This window comes from Zasmidium cellare (assembly GCF_010093935.1).
Source record: "Zasmidium cellare ATCC 36951 unplaced genomic scaffold M409scaffold_19, whole genome shotgun sequence".
In the NCBI taxonomy this organism is placed as follows: domain Eukaryota; kingdom Fungi; phylum Ascomycota; class Dothideomycetes; order Mycosphaerellales; family Mycosphaerellaceae; genus Zasmidium; species Zasmidium cellare.
In genome coordinates, this window is record NW_022986963.1 from 310,327 (window position 1) to 330,698 (window position 20,372).

The following is a 20,372-nucleotide window of genomic DNA, read 5'->3' on the forward strand; positions in this document are numbered from 1 at the left end:
TCTCCCTTGCTGGAGTTCACCGGTTGTTCAACCATGGCATAAAACTAGCTTCAGCCCGCTACGAGTGCGAAGATTATATCGTCTCAGGAGTTTCGTCGAGCACGAGAAAGTCGGGATTTACTTATAAGAAAAAAAGGGAAAGGTGGACTTTGCCCTTCACCCAACAGTACCAGCAATCATTGACGGAGCCAAGGCGCTCAAAACAAGAGCCCAATCGAAATTGCTCGCTTGCATGTATGCTGTAACACCACTTTCGACTTGCAACTCTGGAAAACGCTTCCTTCCCAACTATGAGACAACTTCACAATGCCCATAACAGCCCAAATAGCTCGGCATGCCGCAAATCCGCTGCGCATGACGAAGGAGCGCTCAGACACCGACCTCTTCTCTGGCTCCTGCGAACAAGAAAGCGAAAATTGCAAAGAAATCATCCAAAGCTCCTTCACCAAGAGCGTCCTCCGCAAACATCACGTCGTCAGCTCTGCCAATGGCTTTGTAAACGCGGCCCTGACGGCGTACAGTAGCCATCATCACCTTATCTTGAGACCTGACGATATCTGGTTCGCTATCCTCTCTCAGCTCAGCCTGTTCATCAACGCCCACGCGGAGGATGTGCGGCACCTCTTCGTCTCGCACGAAGGGCAAAAGGAATTGGTCGTGGTTGATAGAGGTAGCATTGATTTCGCTGACTTTGGGAAGGTCGCCGTGAGGATGACTGATGAGATCCAAGCGAATGTCTTAGATCCTGCGCTCAAGACTTGGGCGATGCCGGACTTTAGCACGACGACGGAGAGCGACCGTGTCGTCGCCGCGGTCTTGATGATGGGCAGTCTGCAGAAGTACTTTCAATATAGGTTTCAGTTCGTGTGTGGCATTCCTTCTGTGACGCTGTTGGGCGAGAGAGAAGATTGGGCCAAGTTGGTTGGGAAGATCGGAAAACTGGCGAGCTTGGGCGATGAGTGTGCTAAATTCGCCGAGCTTCTGGAGCCGGTTCTCGTTCACTTCGTGGAGACTTTCGATCACCCATCATCCGAGACTGTCGTGGATTTCTGGCAGAGAATCGCCTTCAAAGTCGGAGGAGGCAGTGGCGCACGGTTTCTTTCGGGCTGGATCACGGCGTTCTGCTTCTGGAACGAAGATGGTGGATGCATGTACGACAGGCCTATGAGTGAATACAACCTTAGGCGTGTCGAAGGGACTAGACATGGTTGTGAGCTTGGAGGCGTCCGATATCATCGAGTCGACACTGCTGATATACCGCCTGGATGGGCATCCGTGCCGGTTGAGCTAGATGATCATGGGGAGATCACTCACACCAGAATGGTTGCGGGCTCGGTAGCGATAGAAGGTGGCACCAGCTCCGGAGCAAATCTTGATGATGCAGACGATGGGCCAAAGGAAACCCTCACTCTCGATTCGGTTCAACCAATGGCAGGCTGGTGGGTATATGAAGTCAAGAGTGAAGAGAAATCTGACGATTGCAACGAGGCGAAGAAATGAGAATTATTCAGTCAAACCCGGTCTGGTGGTGTTCCGTCTTGCGCTCAAATTTACGGCAAAGCAGCCACACAACCTACATATTCAAACCACAATCCTTGTCTACCACATACGACCACAGGCACGTGCAAGCTCGACATCCCGTCCGCTCTGTCAGGATAAACACGTGACCGCCTGATTAGTACTGCAGTGGGTGACCATGCGGGAATACCGGGTGTTGTATGTTTTTGCTTTTTTTTTTGAACTTTCTCGGTAGGTGAATGTTCGGGAGCTTGGCGCTAGCCTCCGAGCGTCGTGATTTTGCTGAGGATGTTGGATATGCATGCGGATGAGAGCAGAAAATGTACTCGTATGCTTCTGCAGTCTTTCAATTCATATGTAAAGCTTTTGTGGTCGTTCGTATCGATGGGAATGTCGTTCGCCCCTGATTCGTGCAAATAGATCGAATGCGATTCGTTCTTCGAGCTGCTCTCCATTCGATAGTTCATAATCATTCGCACCAACACGTGGACATCTTGGTGGAAGATCAAAAGAGGAACAGTTGAGCTCTGCCTCTATGACGTGTGAAGATGTGGTTGAAAGAACGTAAGGCGTCCCATGATCTGTACGCCGCCTAGGAAACGACTCCAACTATCATTCACTTACGAAAGCTTGGCCGAAGCTTGACAGAAGCTTAACAACCAACAACCTTGATGGACACATGGCTCTGCAACGTGGTCCTCGTTTTAGACACAACCTCGCCATCACCCTACGATTGATTCCGACGGCCTACTCAAGAGTTCTTGAGCCGACGGTTACAGTCAGCCAGTTGCAAGGGATTCCTACATCTGAGGAGTCTGTAATTGGAAGCAAAGCCGCATCTCATACTGTTACCTTGATGAGGTTGCTCTCAAACGAGGCTTTGGGTTTGCGAAGCCTTGAAACAACTTTTAAGGCCACCCCAGACGATCGTTGACGAGCTGCCCGAACGGGTGAAGCGAGCCTGTTAGTTCTGCATAGCATCGTACTCTGTGAGGCATTGTGGTCTGTTCGACCGCGCGTTCAACGAGCAAAGCGTACTCCATTGGTATGCAGCCCGCCATTCGAGGAAGAATGATTGAGTTGCTAGATGCGACCCCATCCTGGCAGCGTCACCTTCAAGCTTTCAGCTGCATCGCACTGTGGACATATAAGCTGGGCGATAGTCTCTTCAACCCCAAGAGTCTCAGCTCACCACTTACTTGTCAACCCCTTCCCAAAGCAACGCCCCTTCAAATATCTACACACCCTCCCCAAGAATGAACCCCCTCATCACCCTCGCCTCAATAACCCTCTCCCTCGCCTCCCTCATCGCAGCAGAAGGCAACAACGTCGGCTTCTACCCGCAAACCAACTGCGGCGGCGGCGCCACAAAGGTACCTCTCCCTACCAACCTCTCCCTAACACCCAACCCAACACACCCAACTCAACTCAACCACCCTCTTCAATCACTAACCCTCCCATCCCCCTTCCCAGATGGAAGTCCAATACGACGACACCTGCTACAAATCCCCCCTCACGGCCGCCGCCTTCAACAGCTACGACCTCAAAGCGCAGTGCAACTTCTACGCGGACCTGGAGTGCTCGGTGCCGTGCAAGGTCAGCGAGGATGGGGCGACGACGTGCTTGAATGTGGATTGTGGGGGTGGGGTTGGGTTTGAGTCGCTTTCTTGTGAGTTTGTCGCATCTTCGTGTTTGGTTGATTGAGGTTTGATGGGAGGGTGTGCAATGCTGATTGTTGGTGTAGGTAGTGAGGGGACTTCGCCTATCTAGAGAGGATGGGTTGATGGGGTGGTTAGAGACTGTGCTGATGCAGTGGTAGCCAGAGTTGGGCTGGATGGAGGGGGATGCGATGGATATACGCTCTCTTGAATAGTCATGACTTCAATTTGTTCCAAGCTCGAATCCACCTTGTCAAAAGTACACATAAAACAATCTTGCAGTCGCACTAGGACGAGATCAACATTGTCCCTCTACATCAGCAAGACTCACATCCTTCGCAGCAACCCAAACCCCAAACTCCCTAACCTCCGTCTCTCCCAACATCTCATAAACCTTCCAATTCTGACTCACCAACCCCTTAACCGGATCGCTCGCAAAAGCAACCCAGGCATCCTGCATCGCAACACTCGTCGCATACTCCAAATCCGTGCTCGGGCCCCTATAGTTAGGATGCGTCCCGAAAAGCAGCGGCAGCTCGGAGGAATGGTAAGCGCCCATCCACGGACGAGGCGAGATGTTGGTGAAGTTGCCGGAGTAGCGGTAGCTGTACGTCTGTCGGCCGGTTTGTTGGCGGAGACGGATGGTTTTCGTAGCTGGGCAGACGAAGGTCGCTAGGAGGGCGGCGTGCGCGAGGGTTGTGTTGGGGCCGGAGGGGTTGTATGGCGCGAAGGCGACGCCGTCGTCGAGGTTTGTGCCGACGATGGCTGGAACTTTGGCTTGATTGCCATCGAGCGCTCGTTGAGTGTAGTTTGCGAAGACGGACTTTCCATCAGGGATAGGGCCGAATTCCAGACCAGGCGAAGCACCACTGTCGGAGTAGTTTGCAACAAAAGTCTCGATCGTTTGTGCTGGGACTTTGCGCAAACAAGCCAGTTGCCCAGTAGTATCGTTCGCCAATCCTTTACAGCCAACGCTGTCTGCAACAAGATTGAAACTCCCACCCGTAGCATCTCCACCGATAGGTATGAACGCCGTGCCGGACTCCATGATGAGGCCAGTGACGATGGGGTCTTCTGGATAGGCGAAGTTGTAGAAGTCCACGGAGGCAGCACCCGCACTTTGACCGAAGAGAGTCATCCTATTCGGATCACCGCCAAACGCCGCGATGTTCTCCTTGACCCATTCCACAGCTGCCCGCTGGTCCAGAAGTCCAAAGTTCTGGTCTTCAAGGCCCTTGGCTCCGGGGAAGCCGAAGATGTTCACGCGGTAGTTGAACGAGACCACAATGTGGTTGGGAGATCGATTCACCCGTTGCGTCGGGGTTTGGTACGGCACGTCCTCTCCGCCATTTGCATATCCGCCGCCGTAGATGTAGATGAGAACTGGCAAGCCTTGCTGCTGCTTCTGCCCACCCCACCATCGACCTCCATACTTCTGGCTGACTGGCGTCCAGACAGAAGCCGTCAAGCAATCCTCAGATGTGCTTCCAGTGCGATTCAAGCCCTGCAGATTGAACTCCAGAACATCCCTCGTATACAACGAATTTCCCGTCGACGAAAGGAACTGATTGCAGCTAGGCGGCAACTCAGTCGCTTGGATCTGCTCGTCTGGCTGGGACAGAGCCTCAGGTGCTTTCCACCTCAGCTCGCCAACAGGTGGTTGTGCATATGGAATCCCCAAAAACTGCCGCACATTAGGCAACTCCGGATCAATCTTCCCATGAGCGTGTCCAGAAGTCGTCGACACTGTGAGCTGATCATATCCATGGCCCCAAGACCCTCCAGGTCCATGCCAGCCCCAAGGAGCCCAGGCGTTAGCAGCCCCCACCAGAAAGCAGATTTGCATGGCTGTTGACTTCATCTTGCCAGAGAATACGAGAGAGAGGACACAGTCAAAAAGAGAAACAGACAAACAAGTGTCTCAAACGCACTCAAACAAACCCACCAGCGAACGAATATAGCCGTCACCCTCTCATGCTAGTTCCACTCCACTAGCACCCAGAAGATCAACCGACCGCCAGTTCGCGAATGCCGGCAAAAGTGTCCCGCATTTCGTGAGGAGAACACACGAACGACCTGCCCTTCCTGGGCGGGGTGCATTTGCGCCGGTGCGCGCGTATCTGTGAATGTTCATCCGGTTGTTTGCGTGCATGGTGAAGATGGGGCTTGGCCGTTTTTAACCGGGTTTGCGAAGGGAGACGAGATCGCTCTGCGTGAGCGTGGGAAGGGTTTGACCGCGGCAGTGTTGCCGAGCCCTAGGCACGTGTTGGAGCTCTGGCCGGTCTGGGGAAAGCTTGTGGATGATGTGTGGGGTTCGAGATGGCTGGGAAGCAGAAGCAACAATGATTCTTAGTGAAGCGTGGGTGCACAGTACGAAGTGAAGACGGTGTGCTGGATGAGCAGAAGCGGGAGACTCGGTATAGCTGGTCTTGATGGACGTCTGAGCGGTCTTGTCATGGAGACTCCAACCACCAAGTGATAGCTATAAGGACTCGGAGACAGCAAAAGGAAATCCAGTTTCGCAGTTCTTATAGGTAATGGTACACGCTCATACTCATGTCGATGTTCTCATACTGTGGTCTCTCGTATCGTCTTGCCTGGTCTCATCTCTTCTGTGCCGCTCGACAGTCCTTCAACCCATCTCGCTGGAGTCCGGTTCAAGTCGACGTCTTTATACCTTTGTCTTAGCAGCACCCTTCGCCTGCTCCTTGGTATCATGCGCCGCCTGCGCACCTTCCTTAGCCTTCTCCTTAGCCTCCTGAGCACCAATGCCTGCGACCTTCTTGGCCTCGGCGGCAGCTTCCTCTGCAATAGCAATCGACTGTCAGCATTCGACATCCACATCCACCTAGCAACGGGTAATAGGAATGACATCAGTCATGATTTCAACGTACCGCCCTTCTCAATCCCCTTCACAATCGTCTGCGAGACGGTCTTATCGACGGTCTTCACGGCATCTTTGGCGGTCTCGACGGGGCCCTTGTTGGCGAAACGCACCGAAGTGCTGAAGAGGCGAGTGTTGCGGATGGCGACTTGGCGGTACATTTTGTAGTTTGAGTAGGTCGATACGTGTGTGTTTGTTGTGGTTTGGTAGAGGTCACACAGGTACTTGAGAGATTGTACTATGAGTTGGAAGAGAATGGGCGAGTGAGAGAAGAACCGTCCTTTGTTTGTTGGACTGGAGCTTCATGCTTGTGTCGTCACTATGCGTATCGTTCCTACCCTCGGAACACCGTCCCCACTGCGCGCTTCACGACCACAGCTTTTGTTCACGTGCTGGGCTCACTGACGGCTCGCATCGAGATCGTTCGGTGGCTTACTGATTGCATGAGCTGAGAGCATTCACCGTTAATTTTCCAAAGCATGACTCCACCGTGAACGACGTTCGCATCACCACATGAGTGGGCAAAGTGACAGCAACCTGAAGTGCAATGCATACCCCAAGAACGCCTTGACTTTTCATATAGTACGATGACCTCGAGTGTCCATTCTGGACTGGTATCCCCAAAAAGCTTCATCATTCCCAGGAGGACCAGCCCAACTTTCGTTCCCCATATCCAGCCGTTGATAGTAATGCATCTTCCGTTCGTAATTACAATTCCTTCAATCTGGCTTGAGTGCCCGGGGTATCTACATGACGTACAGGAGATTCGTGTCTTCAGGCAGGTCAGCAAGGCATTGAGGGAAGGCGGGGATATTGCAGACTTACCAAGTGGGTGGCTGCAGCTCAACTGCGGCTTTTGAGAGTACTTCGCCTCGAGTTCATCACGGATGTTGTTCAATAGCTGCACGTAGCTTTGCTGGGGGTTCTTCTTCAGAGCCGTAACAAAAGCCCACGACATGGCTCCAGTAGCCTGGCCAGCAATATTTGCATCTTGCCTGTAAAACACTCAAGTCAGCGAACATGTCCTATAACGGTAGTCGAGCGATGAACAGCAAAGGCCGTCTGCATGTGATGCGATAGTGCCAACGCAACTCGTCGCCTCTTCGCCAAGGAGCTGCCCCGTAGGGCCCTCCAAGGCAAAGAGGCGTTAAGAAGTTTACGTTGTACATCATCGCACCACTAAGCAATACAACAGGCTTCAACGCTGCAGTAAAACACCACCAACGCCTCGCTAAAGTAACCCGCGCGTCGACAGATCATAGCAGCACAATGCCGTTGATGTCTCTGTGTAATAACGACGGCTGCTGAAACTTCGAAAATGCCATTGACTCAAAGGCAGAGTTCAAAGGCACGAAGTTGAGTTCACAGGGGAGATAGGGGTCCACATACGATGTCTGACTGTCCTTGCTGCCACTCCACATGATGACATCCGCAGGGCTTGTCTTGGTTCGAAGGTTCCGTTCGTAGGTATCGCTTCCACTCGTCGCCTTCTTGAAGAGACCCATAGCAGTCTGTGCAATGCCGCCCATATCGCCGCGAGCGTACGACGAGACGATCCCAAGCAATCCTTGTCCAGCTTCTTTCGCGAGGTTGGGCGCTTTGAGCACGCCTTGGGTGGAGTAGATATATGGCAGGTCCAGCGCCGATCCAGAATGACAGGAGTCGAAGATGGCGGTCAATCGTACACCAGCCTGGAGCGGTTGTACCCTGATCATGTCAGCACAGCTCTTTTCACAGCTCTTACACCACTCACATTATGCGATGCATCTCGTCGTCCACGATATGTCCAGCTTGCCTGAAATCAACAGGATAGACCACCTCGTCGTATCCATCCTCCTCATCACCATCCAAATCTTTTGTTTGACCACCATGTCCGGAGTAATGGAAGAAGAGTGAGTCATTCGGCCTGGCATCTTTCACCAGCCAGTGCATCGCTCTGAGTATATTCGCTTTCGTCGGCTGGCTCATTGGGTTCTGCTGATCGTCCGTAAGGCATACCATGTCCTCTCTCTTGTAGCCAAAGTGGGAATTCAAGTATGTGGACATGTTCTTCACGTCATTGATACACCCTCGCAGCTGACCGCGCTGGCCAAAGTAATTGATGCCAATCAGTAAAGCCTTCCGCCTGCCGGTGCAATTCGAGTATTGGAATGTGTAGCCGTTGGGAGCTCCGTGACCGAAGGCTTGCTGCTGTTGGGGTGGTGGAGGTGGTCTACCGTAGCCTGATGAGCTGTTAGCGATTGTACCTGATTCTACAATTGTATTAAATTACCCTGCTGCGGTGGAAGGGCCTGTCCATAATGCTGTTGTGGAGGCGGGTGTCCGTAATTGGGCGGGGGAGGGCCTGGTGGAGGAGGTCCTTGTTGGTATCCGTTTGGAGGGCCGCCATAGTTCGGTGGTGGGGGTGCGCCGTAGCCACCGCCGTTGTATGGTGGTTGCGGCGACGGGTTTCCGTAGGGTCTGCGGCCTGCTGGTTAGAAGATTCAAGGCGCTTACATTGAACTTCGGCGAAGACTTACGGGTATTGAGGGGGCGGGTATGGTTGTTGGTAGCCGTTCTGTGGTGGATATTGCTGTGGTGGAGGATACTGTTGGTTGTGGTAGCCTTGGCCTGGATAGTACGACATGTTTGCGGTGTTGGAGTCCTAGTCGCAGGTGTTGTGAGGTGTATGAACAAAGGCTGAAGGCCGTTGCCGCGGGCTTAGTCGGGTCTGCGCCCAGCTGCTGACGCGATGGTTTCTAGTGGCGAAGTTGGACCTATTTATCCTGTGCAGCAGCGACTAAACGAGATAGGCGAGGATGTCTGTCGAGGGTGGTGTTGCGAGTCGACTGGCAGCTGTGACGCTGGTACCTCCTTGTAGCGCCTGAGGGCTGAGTGAGTTTGCGACTGGTGGTGGTGGTGTACGCGAGATGAGCCGGCAGAGTGTCGTAGGCTCGGTGGTGTTTGACTTCGCGGCGGCGCCAGCAAACACGCAGTGCAGGGGTCTCAGGAGCAGTGTCGCAAGAGTCTCGTACTGGCGGCTTGGACGGTGGAGGTACAGGTGGAGGTGGAGAAGCGCAGGTCGAGTCCTCGAGCAGCACCGCTTGGCTTTCGAAGGATGCGATGAGGGGCGGCTCGCTTCGCTCCGTCTAGGCCGTTCTCTCTCCCCTCAGCAACAACACGACCGTGAACTCTTCTTCTATTCATGGCCAACATTCATCGCCCCGTCATCAACACTGCATTCACACTGTGTCAGAACACTGTATGCTCATCTCACAGCCAACTTCATTCAGCATCGCCAGTGTCTTGCTCGCCTAGAACGGCATGGATCGACGGCCATTCCGAAGCCACATGGCTGAACCGTCAACTCACCGACTGGGCGTGCCACGCACAATGCATGCTGTCCATCAGCCTTACAGCGCCAAGGTCACATCCCACTGGTCACGCAAAGGTCCTTGACGAGGATCTTGAGGATGCCACGTGCTGTCTCTGATTTTCCCCCTGCAAGCTAACTGCATGTGTCCTATCGCGAGCCATTGACTTCCAAAAGGAACCTGTATGGCGCCCTTTTCGACCTGTCAAGCCACCATAGTGCCCGCCCATGGCTTGCGTAGCTCTCCCACTCCATCCGACAAGATACCCGCCGCCTGGCAGGGCGGAGGAGCATGGCGGTGTATCTCGCGTGCTGCTCTTATTCGACCGGACTTCATGGCACAGCACATATGCACGCCATAGGACAGAAGCCACGAAGAGGGAGCTATATTCGCAAGCACGCTCAACCGGCTACAGTGCAGGAGAGTGTTAGGATATCCCCACCCTAGCGACTGTGCATTTGCCGGTTCGTACATCCGTTCGAAGCATGCCAGTATTGCAGCGACAGAACCGCGAATAGTCAAACGAGTCATCATTTGGGGCGCAGAGCAATGCCTCTGATTGCATGTTCATCAGAGCTGCGGAGTTAATACCGGCGACACTCCACGGCATAGCTCTCACAAGTGCAAAAGCATATTGACAGCTTTCTATCAATACGAAATTCCATCGACGAGACTTTTGATCAGCTGCCTGGTCGCCTGGGGAGCTTGCCTCATCGGACATTTTCTCGCGACACAACTGTCGCCCGCAACCAAGCTAAGCTCAATACTGGATGTTTATGCACAAGGCTGCAGCTAGAGTCATCCTTCCGTCCAGTCGAATCCTCCCATTGCCGGTATTGACTTTTGTGCCGTAGCTTGCAATACATAGCTGCGGAGCTAGCAGAAGAACCGAGCTCGCGGATTCGATGGATGGTCAGGAGGATGGTGCGACCTTCAGCCCTGCAAGCCACCAGATGGTACTGCAAGACAGCACTACCATGCGCTGTAGCCACAACATCGACCCTCTCAGCCTCCTGGGCGCATCCATCTGCAAAGCCCATTGGACCATGCCACGCATGCAATCGTCGACGTGGCTGTCATCTCGATTTCCATCGAATCTTCGAAACCCATGCCGCCCACCTCTGCACGTCTTCTCGTTCCAATAGGAGTTCAACACTGTACAGCTCCCTCGCAAGCAGTTCGTTTGAGCCAATCTTGTGCACAAAAGAATGACACGCTCGACACAGCCACGCAACTTTGTTCAGCTCCCACTCCTTGTGCCAGCCACGCTTCACAACTTTTGCGTGTACCTGACGAGGTATCAGATGATGATACGTCAGAGGAAGATGCTCCCGCTGGCAGATTTCGCAGCCATCTGGCCTTGATGCAGTCACGGCTGGAGTGTGTTCTGGAGGCGGTGTAGTGACTGCAGTCACGTATGTGGACAGTCCCGGCTCGAAGAACCTATCCAGGTCTGATGCGTCCCCTATCAGGCCATACGAGCAGAGTCAATCTGTGACTGTGAGAGGCATTGGCTTCACCAAACTTTCGAGCAGATTGCTATCCAAGGGCGCTGCATGGCGTCAGAGCTGCTTGATAGTCTCGACCGGGCTCGATCTTACTTGCATATCGTTCGACCAGTTCAGCGTCATCTTGGACCGCAGCGTACGATAATAGACGTACTTCAGCTGGCAGACTTGGAAAGACCTCTTCAGCAAGGTACTACGCGCATGGTATGTCAATGACGCGAAGGAGAATTCGCACATCACGTCTGCAGACCTCTATGAACTCAGCCAACTCAGCCGCATCGCTCTCGTCGTTTCCGGCCGGCGCTGTCCTCGCAACAGGCTTGATCCCATTTTTTCTGCCCTTGATGGCCCGCTTCTTCTCGCCACTGTCGGGTGCGAGTCGAGAGATGACGCTTGAGGACAAGCAGTCCTTGAATACGTCAAAGTTGGACACTTCCTTTTCTGGAATCATCGATGGGAGTAACGATGCTCTTTGAATACGCTGGATATGGTGCACTTTGACGTTCAAGTTGTGGCGTAAAAGAGATCTGTCGTTCTAATAAGCTCACAGGGATCGGCATCATGGACCCACTTTTGGTTGCACGAGCGCCGATCTTTCAGATGAGGGATCCATTCCTTTCACCCACAAGATGCCAATTATACACCAAATACCATGCGGTCTCTTCGAGTGCTTGAACATCAATTGGCGTAGAAAACACCATTTGGCTAAGGGATCTCCAAGCTCTCTCCAACAAAATCCTCCACCTTTGCCAACTCGAACGGGAAACTACTCTGATTCTCCCGCTCAAAGACATTCCCACCCTCCGTTTCGAAAATATGCAAGAACATCGTTCTAGGCTCTGTCGGCAAACGGTGAACCTCTAATGGCGTCGACGATCTCGCTTGCACCAACGAAGCAATCTCGTGGAGAGATTTCCAATCGCCGGCAACGAGAAGCCACTGGTCCTTGTACTTCTGTGGTTCTCGAAATGTCTCGGCCAACGCTCGTCCGAGATCATATCGCCTTACGAAAGGATACTGCTTCTTGCCGGTCCCACGGAGGGTAATGGTGGCGTTCGTCTTGTCGATGGAGACGAGAGCAGGTAAGACTGCGTCGAAGAAACCGGCTGCAATTGACGTCCAGCCTGTAAGGAGGATTAGATCTTGCGGCTCAGAGGTTCTCGTCATCATTCATACCGTCAGGGAACTCCGCACGCTGAAGGGCTTCCGCAACCCTGCGCTTCGGATCCGATAGCTTCTCATTCGAAAAGCGATGGTCCATGCCGAATTCTGCAGGAACGAAGCACTTCACGCCTTCTCGTTTTGCCTGGTCGATCAGATGGATCTGGTCTGGGATGGCTGCGTGCCCTGAGTTTGTATGATCAGACTAAATACCAGGTAATTATCACAAGATAGTAGAAAACGTACCGACTGTGGAAATGATCACATCGAATCCGACGAAAGACGTTATGGTTTGCGTTCGAATACCAGCCACCGTCTATGCTGGATCAGTCTCATGGCCTTACCACATTCGCAAGACTTGGCGTTGATCATACAGTGTCTTGCCTCGAGAATGGGACCACATCGAAGCCCTCATCGACCAGAGCCCTGGTAACTAGATTGATAACATGTTAGTGGGCGAAACATCATCTCGCTCTAAGTTTATGGAAAATATACCTTCACGACCCAACCGTCCAGTCGATCCAACTACGCCGATTCTCTTGTACGCCATCTTTCTCAACTCAATGTCTTACTCGAGAGCAACTCGTATGAATGCTCTTGGCAGCTCCCAAAATCATATATCTCCTAACCGGACCCACCTAAGTCCGGAGGATTCGATTACAATACCTCAGGCGAGGGCTGCATATGGTCGGTGTCACAGGTTCACAATGGGACGCACAAAAAGCAATAGCTCTTGCATTACCGCATCTCCCGCAATAGCCATGGCCTGTTGATGTTTGTGTCAAATGTCTAAACGAAGTAGAAAGCACGACATCAACGTCGAAGAAATAGCCAATGTCCGTAAAAGGCGGGACTTTCGCGCAGGATGTGACTCAGATTGGCGATGGTGATATGCAGCGAGGACTGGAATTGGACTGATGACTTATTGCAGCAGTACCTAAACCCCGAATTTAGTTCACTGTTCTAACCGAGACGTCAACATCGTCGAATCCTTACATCCCCTTCGTCCGCGCTACATCCCTTGTCTTGCTTCGACCAGCAACCAACCCCATCCCCTTCGCCACAACTTTCAAGATCACAAACTGCGGTCTCTTATACCACGGCACCTCACTCACCCTCAAAATCTCAAAGATGGTAAGGAACTGCCGCCACCACTTCTGACTGACGTCGACCTCCGACTGGATCGAATACATGAGCAGCAGCAGGACGGCGTAGCGGATGGTGGAGAGGATCCAGCAGAGGAACACGACCGCGGCGAGAGGCGCGCACCACTGCGGAAGGCTGACGCGGAGGTATAAGCGCACGCAGGTGGTTTCGAGACAGTGCTGGGTTTGGTCGAGGAGGTCGTAGACTTCGGAGTAGGAAATGCTGCTGGTTGTTCCTCCATCGCTCTGCAGCTCGGAGAGAGCGTCGTTGGTTGGTTTCAGGCACGAGGCGAAGCATGCCTGGACGTTCGCGGGGAAAATTTATAGAAAGTCTTTGATAGAGTCGGGGTTGTAGACGTCTAGTTGGCGGATTTTGGTCAAGGTGCTTACGTTGTTGATTAGGGCGGCGATAGCGTAGCCTAGCGTTGCTAGGACGATCACCATGGTTTGGGCGATGACTATTTGTTTCAAAGTCCTCAGCCTACGGGATCGAGAGGGCGGGAGTTTGGTCCAGTGCGATATGTCTGCAGGCAACTTTTAGATTTGGGCTTTTACGAGCTCTGGAATACTTACCTGAGGCGATCAGTATGGGCTTTTGCGTCCTGATGGGGACGTGGGAAACGAGCGGCACTTCTCTGTCTGTGTCGTCAAAGCTGCTGTTTCCGGCCTCGGAAGCAGGTCCCCAGGTCACTGGGCCGACATAGATGGTCGCCTCCGGAGACCGATCTTCGATGGGAGGGTTTGTGGCGAGGAGGCAGAATCCACGAGAGGGCATGTCGCGGTCTATAAGCAAGTTGATGCTGGAGCGCTCCACCACGATGATAGCTTCTTGTGGCTCCCACTCCAGGTGCTTGAGACAATACTGCAGCTCGGCGTCGTCGATGGAGATCCAGCAGAGAACTTCCGACTCGCCAGTGGGAGCGTATCGAAAGCTTTCCACCAGGCGACCACCGACAAGAGGCAGCCGGAACATCTTCGAATCGTGCCGGTACAACAGTAAAGGCTTGAGGAGCAGCCCAGCCCATTCGGAACGACCTCTACCTGGCTCCCTCTTCTCGGGCATGACAAGTGGACGCTTTGCGGCATCGTTGGTATCCATCGATCATGAAGTCGAGGAACACTCACTCCATCTTCACTTCGTCCAAGTCGTTACATTTCCACCAGCAGCAATGACAACGGCAGGCTCTGCTGCGTGGAGAGCAGCGATTTCATCTGCGCACCAGAGCCCAATTGCAGCACATGTCCGGCACTCAGATCCATAAGATTAGTCAGTACCACGATCATGTCTTCCCACTGCGTGGTGGTCCGGCCATAGAAGCAGTTCCAGGCTCGGGAGAACTGATTGTCGGTTGTAGTAATCTTGAGAGGAGTCTTGCGTTTGGTACGACGACTGCGAAGCAGGAAAAGCCAGGAAACCAGAAGCGCAAACCAGAGCGTGCGTGTCCTCAGCAGTCGCTCTGAGGAAGGTACTCCGCTGATGACGGCTTGTCGGCTTAACATCCTGTGAAAGTCGAGCTGTATACCGCGATCGGTTAGGTAGCCTTCCAGTGTCTCAGAGTATTGCACCTGAGCGTGAAGTCCTTGAAGTATTGTTCGTCGTGCGAGAACGTGTTCTTGGAAGGTCCAGCAGCGGGTGTTCCAGGCACTGATAGCCATGTATGCTGTCGTCTTCATGTTTGTGCGATTCGGATCATGCTCACGGGCGGAAGATTTACTCTGCTGGGCACTCTCAGAGCCTCCACGTTCGATGCTGTGTATCAACTCTTGATCGAGGGCTAGTACGTAACTTGCCCAAGCATACGTCACGTCCATCCGAGCAATAGCCATTCGCTTGGGTCTCACATCCTGCTGTTGCTCTTCGGGTGATCGGCGATCGTGGCCCTGTTCTGTTGAGGATACTTGTGCGGGAACGCAGTATATGTCAAGCCATATGCGTACTGGAGTGGTGCGTGGGAACCAAGACCAGAATGAAAGCTCGGACTCATTCGTCGCCCGCACGATTTCGATCAAACGCATCAGTTGACAGCGAGGAAGAGTGTTGCCGAAAGGATTGCCCAGGCCGTCCGCCCAAAGATGCGATATGGCGGTGTAGTCAACGTGCGGTGATGCCGCGACGAAACGAAGTTGGAGGTTCTCCGTCTTGCTTTCTTCGCATTCTAGGACGGGAATACCGCCGCGCTCCAGTATCTGTACACGTTCAGAACGAGATGCTTCCACATGCTGGCATTTGCATTCTTTTTCCACATGCGCAGTGTGAAAGTCGTCGCCCACAGCGATGTTGTACGCGATGCAATGGTTGGTTTCCAGGCATTGCGAATGGTCGAGGCCGCGATCCCAACGTGTTAGACCAGTCAGGTAAACCAGGGTGCTGTATGAGACAGTGGTGCAAAGAGCGTCCACCTGATGCCAACACCACACTTTGTTGTCTTTCAACAGACTGGAACGGACAAGGTCTGCGGCAGGACCTGATTTAGCAGTGAGGTTCAGATCCCCCAAAAACTCAGTCTTCCTGGGCATACCCAGCGGCACACAGGCGAGCAGCTCTATGACGAGCTTAAAAGATAGTAAAAGCTCCGCCCAGAGAGGACGCTTTCCAATGGCGAATCTGTCCCACAACTCACTCATCTTGAGCGCCTCCTTCAGGGTTGTCGCAGCTTGACCAAGGTCAATCTTTTCCTGGCCACGGAGTTTCCCGACATCTAGAGGACCACCGTAATCTTCGCCGTTGTATTGCCATTGGCGAGTGCCTTTGGTAGTGAGGAAGGCAGTGCCGTCGTCTTCACCCGCTAAAATGTAATCCTCTTCGCGGTAAGCGTTCTTCAGGACTTCTTTCAGGACTCCGAAATACATCCAGGCCTGAGCAAAAGCTTGCAGATCGGCTTCGGCCTCCTGCGAGAAATGGTCATTCATATCTTGCACAGTCACAAGTCCTACGAGCCAAGGGTAGCCGGCTCGTTCCGGGAAAGTTCCCCAGCCTTTCCCGTCATATTGTAGTCCTTTAGCAGTGTATGGTATCCGCAACTTGAGTCGTTGTCCATTCTCGTCAGCTATGTGGTCCATGGTTCGAGTTATGAAGGTTAGAAAGATAGGAAATGCGCGATCGGGGTTTTATGGAAGTCGAGAGATGAAATTAGAGGAGAGTCTCTACTCAATCGAGAAGTAAGAGGCAGTACCACAGTGCTGAGATGAACCAGTGAAGAACATAAGAGTGCCATGATAATCATTGGTGTAGCCTGGATAAGGCTGAGCTGCCACACCAAGGCAATTTTCCAGCGCAGCTTGTGAAACAATATGGCTTTCGTCATCAGACCTTTCAGCTCCGTGCTCCTGTGGAACGTGCGATCAAAGAAGCTTTTGAGGGACTGACCTAGTACCAAAAGCCTGCGCATATCAGCTGAAGACTGTTGATTGGGCCCAGATCAAAGGCGTTGAAGGAGGAACTCTCACGTTGGACACTTCTGGGTGTACGGAGGCGAGGAGTCACCGGGCGGCTTTCATCGTTTGCCTCATACGTAGCCCACACTAACATGCGTGGCATTCTGCAGCAATGCATTCCTGTGCGCCATTTGCGAGACTGCATCTTGCCCACTCTGACCATCAGGTCCTCCTCGATGATCGCGCAGACGCCGCTAATGTGACCGTGGTAGCGTGTCATTCATATCGACCACTGGCTACAGTCATGCACGCGTTCGAATATTCTGCGCATTTTCAATCAGGAGAAGAAGACCCTCTTGCAGGGTTGTAGAGAGAGATGGGAAAGTGAAACACAGGAGGAAGTGTTGTTGTTCCTGTCGGCCCGGCACGCTTCAGCGCTCGGACCGAGACCAGGCGAACTTTGAGGTTCGAAAGTCTGGACGACATCGGCCCCGAGTTTGCTATTGTCATCATCATCGACGCGGTTTTGGCCGACGCGTGACAGATTTATCAGACTCATAGAGACGGTCTTTGAACAGTAAGTGAGCGTTGCTGGGCCCTTCTAAGATCTATCCAGACTTCTTCGCGAATCGAAGTGAAGTTGAACGCAAACCCCCACTCAAGCCAGAGATATCGAACAAGATCACAGCCAGCAATATGCCCATCACAGAGGGTGCACCGCGCCACGGAAACCCAGCGAACCTGCTGCCACCATCATGGAAGAAGAGCATTAGCCTTTGGCTTGAAGAGGACACACCAAGCTTCGACTACGGAGGCTTCGTCGTAGGCGATCGTCCAGCAGAGGCAAGACTTCTGGCGAAGAGCCCGGGCATTCTGGCAGGCGTGCCATTCTTCAATGAGGTCTTCAGACAGCTCGACTGCACCGTGGAGTGGCATGCGAAGGAGGGAGATGAGGTTGGCAAAGAGAAGAAGCAACACGTCGCCACGGTGAAGGGTCCAGTGAGATGCGTGCTGTTGGGCGAAAGAGTGGCTTTGAATCTGCTCGCGAGATGCTCTGGCATTGCTACCAAGTCCGACTCGCTGTTGTCTCTACTCCGCAAGGCGGGCTACAAGAACACTCTCGCTGGCACACGAAAGACCACCCCGGGCTTCAGACTCGTGGAGAAGTACGGAATGCTGGTCGGCGGCTGCGATCCCCATCGACAAGATCTCAGCGCGATGACTATGCTCAAGGATAATCACATCTGGGCGTGTGGTGGTTCGATCCCGACTGCAGTGGCAGCAGCAAAGGCATCTGCAGGGTTCGCTGTCAAGGTGGAGGTGGAGTGTCTGACAGAGGAAGAGGCGAACACGGCAATAGAGGCGGGAGCTGATGTGGTCATGCTCGACAACTTCACACCAGACGGTGTGAGAGTAGCATCCAAGAACTTGAAAGACCGCTGGGGAAGGGGTGTGAATGCCAGAGCTCTCATCGAAGTCTCAGGCGGGCTGACGGAGGACAACGTGGCGGACTACGTCTGCGACGACATCGACATCATCAGCTCATCGAGCATCCACCAAGGCGTGAAACATGTTGACTTCTCGCTGAAAGTGGTGCCGAAGGAGACGAACGGGAAAGCGGGAAGTGGCGACGCAGCTGAGACGTGAATGGCAGAGACTCTAATAGAAGGCGAGTTTGTATTCACTTCTCTTCACACTAGCGGCGTTTGCTTTGTCTGTGCATCGTCGGCCCGCCCGCGCTCTTTCCGTCTTCTTCTGGCCCGCTCTTTCTTCAACCCCCAACTTCCACCACACCGAACACCCGAACACGCGAGATAGCATCGTCGCCATGCCGTTCGAGTTCAGCGGCGCGCCGCCGTCTCTGCTCAATGGCCACAGTGCATTCTCGTCCTTCGCACCGTCTCCTCAAACAACCTCGACACCACCGACAGACGCCTCGAAGTCATTCCCAGGCACTTGTCAGCAACCGCCGTTCCAGTTCGGCGGCGCTCCATCTTTTGGCGCTGCTTCTCCTTTCAGCTCGACTCTCATACCCACTTTCGGATCGACATCAACATGGTCCAGCTCTTCACCTCGACCAGAATGCAACACGCCGAACTTTCTAGCAACCAAGTCGTCTTCAACACAACAAGTAGCTGCCTCGACACCTGAGCCATACTCAAACGACCCTCTCACCCGAACTCTGGACCGTGCTTCTAAAGGCAAGCTCGCCATCTTTGGTCGAGGTGACATCGCAGCCGATGCCATTCTCAATGATATATTGGGCGACAACAAGCACAATATCCCCGCTCTGCTTGCCGGCCTGCACGAAGTCGAGTCCAGCTCTCGTATCGTCGCCAGCTTCATTCGCTCTCTTTTCGACCAGCTCATCCGGGTCCAGACACCCAGAGAGGAGCAGTCTGCCGAAGAATCAGTACCGACGACTGCCAATGAAGCTGCAGTAGAGGTGCTAGTGGAAAACAGTGATCATGAGTCTATGGGCACCTTCTACGCAGAGGAACCACCAATCCCTCGGAATCACTGGCGCGTGAAGGAGTTGTCGAGGTATCTGGCCGAGGCGCTGCTTGATGAAGGATATATCTGGTACGATGAAGGCGCTCGTGTTCTGGCCGACTACATCATCGACCTGACCTACGATTACAATCAGAACACCATTGTGGCGAAGGTCTGCGATCTCCTTGCCAGGCAGGATAACGACGCCGCCGTGGATATTGCCGTGTATTGGACGAGACGCAAATTGCAAGAGATTGAACAGGACTGCTATTTCGATCGCGATGATCCCCGAAATGGGAGTGTGCGCGATGCCAATGACGAGATGGATGTTGCCACAGCAAGCGACAAGTCGGCGGAGAAACAGCATAGTTCTCAAAACACAACTGTCCAGGTCCAGAAGACTGCCGGGGCAGCAGTGGCAAAGCCTGAAGAGAAGTCTGAGGAGAAAAAGCCTTTTCGCTTCCTCGATTTGCCGGCGGAGCTCAGAAACTGGATTTACCTCGAAGTAATGACTCCTGGCCACATTTCATTGAACTATGGTTCATATTCGCTGGGACAGGTTCCGAAGGATAAGCTGGACAAAGTCAAGCAAACGAAATGCGAGACACAGATTCTTGCCACGTGTCGGCAAATCCATGACGAGGCGAAGGACATCTTGTACGAAAACACTGTCTGCGTCGCCAGCAACAACGTGGATGGCATGTATCCAGTCATTCGCCAGAGCCTTCTGCCCAACCATGCATTATCGAGGCTTACCTCCCTGACATTCGCGATGGTGGCCACGAAGGGTCCTCGCCAAGTCTACAAGGAGCTCCGGAGGTTGAATTGGACGCAGTTTCAACACATGACCGGCCTAAAGAAGTTACGGATCTGCATCATTGAGCGCGAAGACGAAGCCGGGGAGACCAGTCAGAAGAGGTGGATACTCGAGCAGATCATTGAGCGTGTACCCAAGGACTGCGAGGTTGCGTTCGAATCTGGCGCGGGCTTCGAGGACGACATTGCTCAGGCGATTATCGATGAGTTGGATGCTGAGAAGGCCAAATTTCCCGAATATCGGTTCACCGACGCGTACGAGGTGGATGGAGAGCTGCTTGGCGCGCTTGCAGAGCCGTTCAAGAGCAGGCAGGGTTGCAAGTCTGGATCGAAGAGAGACTACCGTTTTCCAGAACGCAGTCTCCATCTCAAACCACTTGTCCCTGCCAGTGAAGTCAACCCGAGCATCGTTCTGGGCGGCAGTCAGTGAGGGAAGAAGTCGATTGTTTTGAGAGTGAAGA

The 20,372-nt window shown here is 53.2% G+C and overlaps 10 protein-coding genes across 10 annotated transcripts; 4 read left to right on the forward strand and 6 right to left on the reverse strand.

The window, feature by feature from the left end:
• Positions 1 to 306: 306 nt before the first annotated feature.
• On the forward strand, positions 307 to 1,500 carry M409DRAFT_66756 (uncharacterized protein; the record flags this gene model as incomplete). The annotated part of the gene is made up of 1 exon (XM_033817078.1): positions 307 to 1,500. The coding sequence occupies one exon, from the start codon at positions 307 to 309 to the stop codon at positions 1,498 to 1,500; it is 1,194 nt and encodes a 397-aa protein (XP_033667143.1).
• Positions 1,501 to 2,774: 1,274 nt separating this feature from the next.
• On the forward strand, positions 2,775 to 3,288 carry M409DRAFT_23447 (uncharacterized protein; the record flags this gene model as incomplete). Its single annotated transcript, XM_033806795.1, has 3 exons — positions 2,775 to 2,891; positions 2,992 to 3,187; positions 3,263 to 3,288. 3 exons carry the CDS (start codon positions 2,775 to 2,777, stop codon positions 3,286 to 3,288), a joined length of 339 nt encoding a protein of 112 aa, XP_033667144.1.
• A 186-nt stretch (positions 3,289 to 3,474) lies between these two features.
• On the reverse strand, positions 3,475 to 5,328 carry M409DRAFT_66757 (uncharacterized protein; the record flags this gene model as incomplete). The annotated part of the gene is made up of 2 exons (XM_033817079.1): positions 3,475 to 4,922; positions 5,250 to 5,328. The coding sequence occupies 2 exons, from the start codon at positions 5,326 to 5,328 to the stop codon at positions 3,475 to 3,477; spliced, it is 1,527 nt and encodes a 508-aa protein (XP_033667145.1).
• A 519-nt stretch (positions 5,329 to 5,847) lies between these two features.
• M409DRAFT_23449 (uncharacterized protein) lies at positions 5,848 to 6,221 on the reverse strand (the record flags this gene model as incomplete). The annotated part of the gene is made up of 2 exons (XM_033806796.1): positions 5,848 to 5,981; positions 6,071 to 6,221. 2 exons carry the CDS (start codon positions 6,219 to 6,221, stop codon positions 5,848 to 5,850), a joined length of 285 nt encoding a protein of 94 aa, XP_033667146.1.
• A 585-nt stretch (positions 6,222 to 6,806) lies between these two features.
• Positions 6,807 to 8,686, reverse strand: M409DRAFT_55115 (uncharacterized protein; the record flags this gene model as incomplete). The annotated part of the gene is made up of 6 exons (XM_033812916.1): positions 6,807 to 6,832; positions 6,886 to 7,055; positions 7,450 to 7,767; positions 7,814 to 8,282; positions 8,333 to 8,520; positions 8,580 to 8,686. The coding sequence occupies 6 exons, from the start codon at positions 8,684 to 8,686 to the stop codon at positions 6,807 to 6,809; spliced, it is 1,278 nt and encodes a 425-aa protein (XP_033667147.1).
• A 2,940-nt stretch (positions 8,687 to 11,626) lies between these two features.
• M409DRAFT_23451 (uncharacterized protein) lies at positions 11,627 to 12,632 on the reverse strand (the record flags this gene model as incomplete). The annotated part of the gene is made up of 5 exons (XM_033806797.1): positions 11,627 to 12,045; positions 12,098 to 12,268; positions 12,329 to 12,398; positions 12,457 to 12,515; positions 12,578 to 12,632. 5 exons carry the CDS (start codon positions 12,630 to 12,632, stop codon positions 11,627 to 11,629), a joined length of 774 nt encoding a protein of 257 aa, XP_033667148.1.
• A 442-nt stretch (positions 12,633 to 13,074) lies between these two features.
• Positions 13,075 to 14,290, reverse strand: M409DRAFT_23452 (uncharacterized protein; the record flags this gene model as incomplete). Its single annotated transcript, XM_033806798.1, has 3 exons — positions 13,075 to 13,473; positions 13,618 to 13,751; positions 13,801 to 14,290. 3 exons carry the CDS (start codon positions 14,288 to 14,290, stop codon positions 13,075 to 13,077), a joined length of 1,023 nt encoding a protein of 340 aa, XP_033667149.1.
• An 86-nt stretch (positions 14,291 to 14,376) lies between these two features.
• Positions 14,377 to 16,287, reverse strand: M409DRAFT_23453 (uncharacterized protein; the record flags this gene model as incomplete). Its single annotated transcript, XM_033806799.1, has 1 exon — positions 14,377 to 16,287. The coding sequence occupies one exon, from the start codon at positions 16,285 to 16,287 to the stop codon at positions 14,377 to 14,379; it is 1,911 nt and encodes a 636-aa protein (XP_033667150.1).
• A 1,011-nt stretch (positions 16,288 to 17,298) lies between these two features.
• On the forward strand, positions 17,299 to 18,249 carry M409DRAFT_23454 (uncharacterized protein; the record flags this gene model as incomplete). The annotated part of the gene is made up of 1 exon (XM_033806800.1): positions 17,299 to 18,249. The coding sequence occupies one exon, from the start codon at positions 17,299 to 17,301 to the stop codon at positions 18,247 to 18,249; it is 951 nt and encodes a 316-aa protein (XP_033667151.1).
• Positions 18,250 to 18,430: 181 nt separating this feature from the next.
• Positions 18,431 to 20,341, forward strand: M409DRAFT_23455 (uncharacterized protein; the record flags this gene model as incomplete). Its single annotated transcript, XM_033806801.1, has 1 exon — positions 18,431 to 20,341. The coding sequence occupies one exon, from the start codon at positions 18,431 to 18,433 to the stop codon at positions 20,339 to 20,341; it is 1,911 nt and encodes a 636-aa protein (XP_033667152.1).
• Between the last annotated feature and the right edge of the window lie 31 nt (positions 20,342 to 20,372).